This window comes from Mus caroli, chromosome 14 (genome assembly GCF_900094665.2).
Source record: "Mus caroli chromosome 14, CAROLI_EIJ_v1.1, whole genome shotgun sequence".
NCBI lineage: Eukaryota > Metazoa > Chordata > Mammalia > Rodentia > Muridae > Mus > Mus caroli.
Genome location: NC_034583.1, coordinates 51,204,205 through 51,216,033, shown reverse-complemented (window position 1 = coordinate 51,216,033; position 11,829 = coordinate 51,204,205). Strand labels below are relative to the sequence as shown.

At 43.3% G+C, this 11,829-nt stretch overlaps 1 protein-coding gene across 5 annotated transcripts in view; it reads left to right on the top strand.

The window, feature by feature from the left end:
- Window positions 1–11,829, top strand: part of Atp8a2 (ATPase phospholipid transporting 8A2) — a 527,640-nt gene that overhangs the window by 183,422 nt on the left and 332,389 nt on the right. For all 5 annotated transcript variants that reach the window (XM_021182071.2, XM_021182073.2, XM_029469107.1 and 2 more), the window contains one exon: window positions 6,687–6,751. In XM_021182071.2, the coding sequence (XP_021037730.1) occupies window positions 6,687–6,751 (65 nt within the window). The remainder of the gene's footprint in view (window positions 1–6,686; window positions 6,752–11,829) is intronic.

The window sequence follows — 11,829 nt, the reverse complement described above, 5'->3', positions numbered from 1 at the left end:
AAAGGGTGCTGCCTCAGCGGCTCTGTGGCTCCCGCCTGTCCCAGAAGCTGTCTGCCTCTGTGGTCCTCACTCTAACCTGTACAGACTAAGTTCTGACATTTGCCTCTTGAGTGCTGTTTTTCCATCTATGTCTGTGGGTTGCTCCCTCTCCAATTTTGGCCTTAAACAGAGTTTTCCATGATGCAGCCTATGAGACCTGTTCACAGAGGGTACAGCAAGCTGACTGCTGCTCTGAGGTGATGCTTGCTACCCCTTAGAGTGATTAGAAAAATGTGCTTAACCTGCAAGTGAAAATGGTACCAGAGTTGCATTCCTCATTTTCTCACGTCCCAAGTGAAATGCATCATTAACACTTCGTAAAGGTGCAAACTTTAAGCAGGTATCTGAGCATCTTAACAGAAAGACTTGATAGCGCTAACACTGAGGAGGAGCCAGGATCCTCCTGCAGCACATCTGGATGTTCATGCTCAACTCCAGCAAAAAAGCACCGGACCAATGCCCAGAGGCAGAGCCCAGCATGTATGTGTCTTTCTTATTCAATTGCCCTCATCCCGTGGTATCTATCACCCGGGCAATGCTTAAGTTACATCAAGGGAACGTCATTATTTCTCTTGTTAAAACCAGAAAAGCACTTTAAAACAAAAAGAAATAAAATAATTTAAAGTCCCCAAATTTAATTGACAAATAAACATGTCATTAAAAAAAACATGTCAAAATTAAAAACAGGGAGTTAGCACTTAACAGTTCTATGCAGAGTGGCAGACCAACTTCACTGCACTGCTGGGTAGCTCTGAGGCTCTGAGGCTCTGAGGTTGGGTCCCTGGGACCCATTTAATGTTTCACAAATGTTTTCTTCCCTCCTGGAAGTTCTCAGATTAGCTCCAGAAGGGAGGCCTATATTTGATTTTCACTGACAAAAGGGGGAGATTTTGACTAATCGTTCCCCTGTAGATTGTGCTAACTCTTCATCCCCAGGGACGTCCTCCAACTCCGGGCAGCTCAGACTGCTGGAAACCCATGCTCTGTCACTAATGCAAAAAGATTTACTGAGAAGCCTTTTATTTGAACAACAGCTGCCGAAGCAAGCTGTAATTTTTAAACCCTGGATTTCTGCTTTATTTTATAGTTTGCAATTTAAGCAAAATGCTGTTTGACAACCGAAGGTACACAGGGGCATTACGGAGAGCCCCCTAAGTACTGTCTTCCCAGCGTGGCAGGAGGAGGGCGATAAATAAGTGGCAAGGCCCGAATGTAAAGAGAAGGCTAAGGGCTTCTGAGGAGAAGCAGATGAAGTTGTTTGGTTTCATTTGGAAAATGAAGTTGGATGGTACTCAGAAATTTATCATAGGCAGCTTGCCCTCAGAAGACCTGGGACAGCTAACTCGGTTAACTGTGAGCACCCGACCCGAGTTTGCTGCCCTTGGTTTCTAATGGGTTTTGGATGAAATGAGATCAACTCTTGGAGAAGAGCCAGGTAGAGAAGTCTATCCACTCTTGAAAACTGAGGTCTGGCTCTTTAATCCAGAAATCTATAAGCCAGCCATCTGACTGAGAGCGACCCCACCTCACCCCCGGGGTGACTTCTGGGGTTGATGACAGCTCACCAGGAAGGCACTTGCTCTCCTCACTGCTGGGTTTGATCAACATGCAGAGAAAGGAAATCTTATAGGCTGTGGATCTTAGAGCAGGATGTGATTTGAAGACAATAAAATAACATTTTACCCTAAAAAACATCACCAAACTAAAAGCATCCAGCTCTCTCTCCCAAGGAGTGCTCCTCTCTGGGGAGAAAGCTCATTCCCACACACATCCAAATCTAGATTTCTTTTTATTTGTTTGTTTGTTTATCATTTTATTTGTTTACATTTCAAATGATATCCCCCTTCCTGGTTACTCGTCTGCCAACCCATTATCCCATCCCTCCTCCCCTTTGCCTCTATGAGGGTGCTCCTCCACCCATTCACCCACTCCTGCCTCACACCTCCAGTAGATAGGTATGGTCCCCAGTTGAGGGATGGGGCCACCACGCATCTCAAAAATTTTAACCCAGAAATGTTCCTGTCCAAAGGAAAGACAGAGACAAAAAATGGAACAGAGACTGAAGTATATGCCATCCAGAGACTGCCCCCACCTAGGGAATCTATACCATCTGCAGACACCAACCCCTGACGCTATTGCTTGCTAACAGGAACCTGATATGGCTGTTCCGAGAGGTTCTACCAGCACCTGACCAATACAGATGCAGATATTTACAACCAACCATCGGTCTGAGCCCAGGGACCCCAATGGAAGAGCTAGGGGAAGGACTGAAGGACCAAATCTAGATTGCTATGGAGACATGTTTGAATGATTGGAAAGAAGCTAGCCTTCATGACTGTACATCCTGGGGTCATAGCAGCACCAGACTGTCATTACCATGACTCAACATGGTGCCAACCCACAAAAGTGTGTTGTGTTGGAGGGTCTCAATTATTTCCCAGAGAATCCGGTCAATGAATGCCTGCGTGTGGATGGATGAAAACCATTGTTAGATACTGAGATGCAAGATTGTCTCAGTACTTCAATAGGAACCAGAAAATCCAGACAAAGGGCCTTCATCTAGAGATCTAAGGAGCAGAGGGTTTCTCACAGAACCTGGTTCCTGGGCTCCTTTTCCTCAGACATTTAGGCCTCCTCAGGAGCCCTTGCCCCTGGAAGTATGTGCTTACCTGGCTATATCCTGTGAGCTTCAAGTTGCACAGACCTTGTCAATAATATTAACTCTTGTTATGTTTTTAAATTATCTTTATTTTCAGAAATTCTTCAGTTTTTCACCCGTCTCTGTTCTCTTGCTACTCATTTCTTTCTCCTCCTTGGAAATGGACACCACACGTCATGGGGTGTGTGACTCACTCAGGCTGAGTTACTTAATCTCTCTGTACTTCAGTTTGACTTGAAAACAAGTAGTGACTGCCTGAAACACCCGATGTAAGGGAATTAGCATGGTACCTTGAATATCATCAGTTACATTTACTAGTAACTATGCAGAGCTAACCATGCTTACAGTCTGCCACATGATTAGCATTTTATCATCTGTTCATACTCTAATGAATTTATTAACTTATGCCTAATTGGAGAATGCACATTTCCCAACTCCATTTTAGAGTGCCTGGCAACCACTCTAGCTGAGCATGGTACAGAAATGAAAGTCTTGTTTTTGTTTGTTGTTTGTGGTTTTTTTCTTTGTTTTGTTTTGCTTTGTTTTTTTGTGACCAACAGCAACTAAGGTCAGAACCTCTCCTATTAATGTGAACTGGCGCGTCCCAACTTTACCTGGGAATGAGGATTTATCTCCTCTGAAGAAACAGGCTATACACAGTCATTAACAGTCTGAGCAGGCACCAGAGCTGATGGTTTTTTTTTTTTTAGCAGTAAACTTATAATCATTTTATATGTTAAATGTATGTAATGAGGGTTTTTTAAATTTAAAATAAATTTGTAAGATCATAAGAGTTTAAAAGCTTCAGTTGATAGGTAACAAAATCAGGGCTATTAACATTACTATCACTCAAAGTTGAAAATTTTATGGAATATTTAATACTTGGCCTAGGCAAAGACACTTTACCAACTTAGAAATAACTTGAGATGAGAATGATTTCCATCCTCATGACTTTAAAATGAAATGAATACACAGCAGCAGTTTGGTCTCATTGACTCCACATTCCTAAGAACAGTAAGGCAGACTGGAAACATGGTACTCACTGTGTGCTTGTTTGATAGATGACTATCCCATGGCAATAAGGAAGTGACAACCGGAGTTCACAAAGGTCTCCTCTGAAATCCCACTTTAGGCTATAATGACAAAATGTTAAGCTTAAAATTGATTTTTTTTTTTCAGTTCCCTTCAACACAGCTAGAAAGCATGTAGGATGTAGTCCCCAAAGGCAAGATGGTCATTTGTTCATATAAACCACTGTCTTTTACAAGGCACACATATCCTAGAACTTAATTTGACTAAGTTAATTTCTAAGCTATTATGGAAAAAATAAACTTAAAATTAGTTGTAATGGTTGGCAGGATAGCTAGTGGTAGAGCACTTGAGTGGGAAGCACTGGCTTCAAACCCAAGCACCATAAAAATAAGTTTTAGGACTGGTGAGGTAAAGGTTCAGTGGGTAAACGTGCTTACTGGTAGGCCTGGGACTTGAGTTTGATCCCAGGAACCTGCATGATCCAAAGAACAGACATGGTAGAAGGAGAGAACTGGCTTGTGGGAGTTATCCTCTAATGTGCACATATACACATACCCAACACACACACACACACCATTAAAAAGTTTTAATTGATTTTCAACTTGAAAGCTATTACTGTAGGTAGAGATAGATGTAGACAAACAATTGCCAAGGAAAGTCAAGAATCCCAAACAGAACAAATGTTACCAAATCTATGAGTGAGCTCTTCTGATGCATTCCACTAATAGAATGATGACAATTAAAACAGGAGCATCCAAAGCCCGAAGCAGCTGGCTGTCACGTTGTGAGAATGTGAACACAGTACGGGCATTGGAATGGTGAGACGGTTCCATGGTCCTGCATCCAGAAGCCAGATGTTCAGAAAGCTCTGGAATCTCTTTAACAGGCTCTGAGCCAGGATCCTGAGACCTGGACACTTTAGGCAACCTTAACCCTGAATTCTACACACTGAAGTGCGGGGATGCTCACTCTAGACGCCTTTGGTCTTTAAGAACAACTTTAGCTTGAGAAACCTTGAATTACTTCTTGGCATGATTACTACACTTTCTGGATATGGCTCCAGAAATAATATATTTATTAAAAGCTATTGTCTTTGTCTCTAGAGGCTGTCTTCTGGATGCCTTTGCTAAATATTTGTTTATTTTTTTAAAAAACATGGCAATCCTGAGGGAAGGTTAGGGTGTACATTCCAAAATAAACAAGTGAAAAAAANTTTTTTTAAACCTATAAAAGTTTTTCTTGGTCTTATTTGAGTTCGGCTTTGTGTCAGTCAGAGGTAGTAATTTATTTTCTAAGAGTCGCGAGCTCTCGAGCCCCAGGTACTTAGCTAGATTTCTTGGACCAGGGATGATCCCCCTCCTGTTGGGTGGGGCTTAAGCCTACTTAGACAGCTGTTGGTTGCTGCGATGGATGGGTGCCACTATTGCACCTTTAAGGATCTCTTGCTGTGCTGGTCATTGTTCCCGGCCATTGTCGTCACAGCTGGGTAGGATCATTGATTGTTTCCCCCTCTTGGCAGCTTACATAGTAGTTTATGATTTTATAAAATCTAGAGTATAGGAAGGAGGCTTTCAGGTTAGATCCAGCCCGAATCTTCTGAGTCCTGCGTTGGAAGTGTATGGCCTCCAGCAATAGGAACTTATTGCCTTCCACCTCTGAGTGACAACCCAGGGCAGCAGCAATAGCCTGCATTGTCTCGGGAGTCACTTGGCCTAGCCTGCCCAATAACTCAGAGTTTTCCCATGCACGGTACTGGAGTTTTTGTTAGATAGGCTATATGGCTTTTGTGGGAAAAAACTATTAGTCTAAGAGGCACGTGTGTATGTGGTGTGTGTGTGCACATTATACATAATTTTAGGTAAGTATAAAATAATACAATTCTTTGAAGCTTTGTCTGACATTCTTAGTGTTATTTATCTTAGAAAAGTAGTTTGGCTTGAGAACAAGATTGAAGTTGTGGATTCTAATTGGAAAACTTTTGTTTTAAATCTTTGTATTTTTTTTTATTAACTTAAACTTAGGTTCGCTTCTTTAAATGGAGACTGCATTGATCTTTTGGCAGGAGCATGACTCCCTTGCTATGCCAGTATTTCCTGAAACATGAGAAAATTATCAGCTTTAGAAAGAAAGGGTGACATGGTTTGTGCAGTAGCCATGCTACCCAGGAGAACATATTCCATTCATTTCCTTGGTCTGCTGTTATTTTAGGTATACCAGGATTTATCCTAATGCTATGCAAGAATAGCCAGAATAAATTTTTAAAAATCTATAGAAAGTTGGCAAGTACTTATTTTAGCCATTAGTTATTAAGACCTTATGGGCACCAGGCGGTGGTGGCGCACACCTTTAATTCCAGCACTTGGGAGAGAGAGGCAGGTGGATTTCTGAGTTCAAGGCCAGCCTGGTCTACAAAAGTGAGTTCCAGGACAGCCAGGGATATACAAAGAAACCCTGTCTCAAAAAACAAAAAACAAACAAAAAAAGACCTTATCAGTTAGTTCTCTTCAAGCTATTTACAAGGAAGTCTGTTTAGGTTTGTGCCCCTAGGTGATTAAGTAGACGTAAGAAGGGAGATTGTAAGATGGGTGTCTGCATATGTGTGTAACCTCAGCTTCAAGTGGGGTGGAGACGGGAGGATGGCTGGGGCTTAGGGGCTTCCAGCCTGACTGAGAAAACATGGGCTCCAGGTTCAGGGGAAGACCCTGCTTCAAAAAAATGGGAGGAGCAGGGTAGAGGAGGACACCAGAAGCCATTTTCTGACTTTCACTTGAGTGCACAGGTTGGGTACTGCACACCCATGTGTGAGTACACACACCTCACTCTCTCTCTGTCACACACACACAAATAAAAATTAAATTAATAAATCTTCAAATAGACAAGAAGTTGTATCTGTCATGGAAAATGTAGTAATTCACAGAAAGATGAAAGTTCACGTGCTGTCCCTTCTCCATTTCAGGGTATTCCTGTCGGTTGGTGTCACAGAACATGGCCCTTATCCTATTGAAGGAGGATTCTTTAGACGTAAGTAGTTTCTCTAATGTCATATCAAGACATAGCTGTATTATGTACCATAATTATTAATCTCTTTGGTTTTTGTTCAAAACAAGTGTAAACTACTGTGTTTAGTTTGGCTTTATGAACGAAAGCCATAAAGTCTCACCTCTAAACATGGAATTGTTGTGGGCTTAGAATATTACCTCCTGGCAATATTGTACTCACATGGGACTGAACATTTCAAGTGGGTCACTTTTGATCTTCTTTGACATTGTTAACTATGAGGTTTTATATGAAAGAGTGGCACCTATGATTTCCATGACGTGGTAATGGCTGATTCAGAGGAGGTTCCTAGGGTGTTCCTCATGGTAGATGCCTTCCACTACAGCTAACAATCAAGTGCTGGTCGTTACTTAGATTTATGTAGCAACAGGATACAGGTCCACTTAATTCTCCAACACCAGATGCCAATAGATCATGGAGAATGGAACACTTTGGCTGCCAGAGTATTTTTATGGGCAAGCGTATTCCTGGCTGTGCTAGCTGGTTTTATGTCAACTTGATGCAAGCTTGAGCCACGTAGAGAAAAGGAAGCCTCAACTGAGAAAATTCCTCCAAAAGATGGGGCTGTAGCAAAGTCTGTAGGACGTTTTCTTAATTAGTGATAGATGGGCTGAGAGCTTATTGTTGGGTGTACCATCCCTGAGCAGATGGTCCCAGGTTTCTATAAGAGAGCAGGCTAAGCAATCCATGAGGAGCAAGCCAGGAAGCATCACTCCTCTATGGCCTCTGCATCAGCTAGCTCTTTCCCCCAGCTTCCCATCCTATTTGAGTTCCTGTACTGACTTCCTTTGATGATGAACAGTGATGTAGAAGTGTAAGCTAAACAAACCCTTTTCCTCCCCAATTTGCTTTTGGTTACGATGGTTCATCACAGCAATAGTAACCCTAACTAAGATGCTGGGTTACCACTCCCCTAGAAGACAGCAATGGGGACTGATCAATGGTAACCAGTGACTTGGTAAAGCTGTTTAACAGGAAAATATTAGTGAAATAGGAGATTGCATTTGTCCATATTTCCAGCGGGTTCTGGAGGTACCCACAGTCCCTCTTTCAGGTGGTATATTTAATACCAGTGTTGGGAGCAGCGACTGGGCTGATCACACTTTGAAAGAGAGGATACGTAGTTCTGGAGTTCCTGTTTGTGAAAACTTTGGAGTCTCCCTACTGTGAAGACTAGCTCTCTTTACTCCCTCAGGGTCTCATGGGTAGGCTGCCCTAGCTCAGGATATCACTGGCAAGATGCCAACCTCGCACTGAACACTTCAGGGTGCTTCTCTGCAAGGCTTGTTTTTGTTGTCTGAGTAAAGCATTGTGTCACTCATATCTTGCTCAGCTTGTAAATAGAAAAGGTTCATTTGGTTCACTGTGCAGGGTGGGGGCGTTATGTGGCCTTACAGCTGGCTTCCTCATTGCTTTGGGGCTGTGTCAAGGCAGAACATTAGTGGGACCATGGGGTGGAGTAACATTACTCACCTCAGAGCCAGAAAGCCAGAAAAGTCAAAGAGATGATGCCTGAGGCCCATAATCTCCATGAGGGCGTGTTTGTGGTGACTCGAAGACCTTTTACTAGGTTTCACCTCTTAGAGGTTTCTCCACCTGCCAGTGACACCACCCTGGGGACCAAGCCATGAGCACAGGGGTCTTTGTGGAACATTCAGGAACCAAATTGTATGTAAGAAGCCTGTGGTCTGAGGTCATGCCTTATCTCCTGGACTCACCTCTTACCTTCTCTGGAGCACTAAGGAGACCTTCCTGGGACACCGTGTCCCGATGTCCCCAGCACTCTCTAGTGCACATGTCTTTATTTTACTTTTAATGACTGGAGATGTGCTGTGTGTGTACACACATGTTCATGTTGTAAAATAAACCATGAGCATTTTAACATATAGCTCAGTGACATTAAGAACACTCACAGCCGGGTGTGGTGGTGTGTGCCTTTAATCCCAGCACTTGGGAGGCAGAGGCAGGTGGATTTCAGAGTTCGAGGTCAGCCTGGTCTACAGAGTGAGTTCCAGGACAACCAGGGCTACACAGAGATACCCTGTCTCGAAAAACCAAAAACCAAACCAAAACAACAACAAAACCACTCACATTGTTGTGTAACCGTCACCCCCACTCATGTCCAGAGATCCTTTCTGCATTCTAGACTAAAATTCTGTGCCTGTTAAGTAACATCTTCTGAGCTGAAGAGATGGTTTTGTGGGAAAGAGAGCCCAATGTGCACGCATGAGGCCTTGAGATCCACTTTAGGTGACTTGTTCATAAATAAAGGGGAATTACTACAGTTTTGGACATAGGAAGTATAAACCTTGGGAATGTGAGTAGACAGTTGTACTTACGAAATCTAAAGCAGCTGAGTTCGTGGAGAGCAGAAGGAGGTACGTGATGCTGCTGTGTGACAGTGACTGGCAAGAGTGAAGTCACAGGCAGAGAGGACAAGGGAATCCTGGTGTCCGACTACACGGAGAGAGGTGACCATAGACACTAGTGATGCAGCATATCATTCAGAAGGGCTAAAGGAGAGGATTCTGAATGCTTTCACTGCAAAGCAGAGGCATTTGCTGCAAGGGACAGCCCACAGATCCTAAACTGAGCCTCACAGTGTTTATAGCACCGAAGTGCCGCACAGTTCCACATAATGACACGTGTTGCCATAATGACACGCGTTGCCCTTTCTCAAACCTCTTGACCTGAAGCTGAAGGTATGGTGGCAGAAATGGAGTTTGAATACACATCTCTACCTGTGTGGAGCCTGACCACATTCCCTGTGTTGCGCGGTGGTAGGGTCAGCCATGGCTGGTGGTGGTTGCCGCTGACCCTGTTTCTGTTTGAATGGATCGTTCTTAGTATGAAGGCGGTCTTGACTGTGTGGCTTAGGAACACTGTTAAGAACAGTGCATTTTCAGGTGAGACCAAAGGGAGAGCAGTAATGTGAGCTTACCCTGGCTCTGCCCCTCATAGGAAGTTCTGCCTCCTCCAATTGGCTGACTGACTGGTGTAGCTCGGCTTAAATTTATCAACCTGTTGGAGAGTTCTAAGCTCCAACCAACCTAATTTTTATTTGGTCTTAACATACTTTGTTCAGACCAGGAACTTAACTTTAAAAACAGTATGAAACAAGATGACTAGAAGAATCACATGTTAGTGAAACATGAAAGGTCTTGCTGCTTCTCTAACCACTCTCTTTCGCTCTCTCCTCCTTCCCTTTCCTTTTCTTGAAAGAGTGAGTCTCACTGTGTAGTCAAGACTGGCTAGGAGGGAGCAGGAGAGGTGCTTCAGTGCTTTGGAAGACTGGATGCTCTTCCAGAGGACCCAGGTTCAATTCCTAATACCTACGTAGAGGCTCACAACTACCTATAACTTTAGTCCCAAGGGATCCAACACACTTTCGTGGACTCTGTAGGCACTGCGTGCACATGTGCATGGACTTCCACCCAGGCAGACTCATACACATAAAATAAAAATGAAGAAATCTTAAAAAAATACTAGCTAGGGATGTTGCTGTTTAACTAAGCGTGCCTTGGAACCCATGATGCTCCTTGCCTTAGCCTAGCGAGTGCTGGGCTTCCCAGCTTGTGTCTCTGTGCTGACCACTGCAATAGTTGCTAACCACATGTGGTAAATAATCACTGGCAACATGACTAGGTCATGAGAACGATCAATTGCAAGTAATCTGGATTTCAATAGAGTTTTGTGGCTGCTGGCCCCCATGCTGAGTGGCACAGGTACAGGTAATTCAGAGTCCCTTTGTGCAGAGGTCCAACCCAGTGCCAAATGCACTCATCTGATTCTGTAAAGGTTTATTGGAGAATAGCTGCGCATACCTGTTGATGTCCTGTCAGGGACAGTTGCTGTGCTGCCAGGGCAGAGGCCAGTGAGGGTGCTGCCACCCATGAGCAGAAATGCTGAAATTCACTGTTCTTTACACAGTTCACCAACCTGGCTCTGCCTGGCAAGTAAAAGGGCCCCTGATTGTAAGCACGTAGCTCAGTTCTCCCTGTATTCTAAAGCAGTGGTTTCAAGAGTTCAAATGGATTCTTGGTGAAAAGGGATCTGTGCTAATTTGGGGAAATGTAAGGCCTTGACGATAAGGAGATTCCCCTACTTAAGGAATTTGTAGGCAATTGTTTAGGGAAAAATGTGTAACTTTCAAAATCAGGCTTGAAGGAGGAGAAAGAAGAGAGCAAATGTGCAGCTGTAGAGACGTGGGGCCGTGGCGGCCCACAGTGAAGAGGAACCACAATCCCTGGGATGGTGATTACGGAACCATTTTATAGGTTACCTGACGAACAGAGAACCCCAACTTTTGATACTGTTGCCCAGAAACAGAAAAAGCATCACGACTTTCTAATACGATTTGATGCTATTATCACCTTCAGGTCCGAACCAATAGAGGCAGAGCGGCGAAGAAAACTTTCAGATTAATCTCAGCAATGAAGAAAAGAATTCCTTAATATAGAATTGGCAAACCAAGTCCTGTAGAGGAAAGAAGATATATCATGCTTACATAAGCTTGCACCTTCTTCTCCAAATGTATTGTGTATTTCACTTAGGAAAAATCCTTTAATTTTTTTAAAAAAGTTATTAACATAGAAAAAATATGAAATAATGTCACTTGATGTAGGGGGAAAAGCAGCACTTTTTTATGGCTAAACACCAAGAGACAATCCTGGCAGGCATAAACCCTATTAAGCTAATTTAGCACCTGTGAAGACCTCATCCACCCACCACCCCTCAAAGCTTATGGGGAAGTGATAGTATAGTTCTTTGGGAAAGCAATGATGACACAGGCATGTCCCCGCCATGTTCCTTTTAGCAGTCAGTATACTGCAGATACCCGAGCCATTTATGATGGGAGGTGTGTAGGCCATTCATATTTATTTATTTATTTTTTGATTTTTATTACATATTTTCCTCAATTACATTTCCAATGCTATCCCAAAAGTCCCCCATAGCGCCCCCCCCTTCCCTACCCACCCATTCCCATTCTTTTGGCCCTGGCATTCCCCTATATTGGGGCATATAAAGTTTGCAAGTCCAAT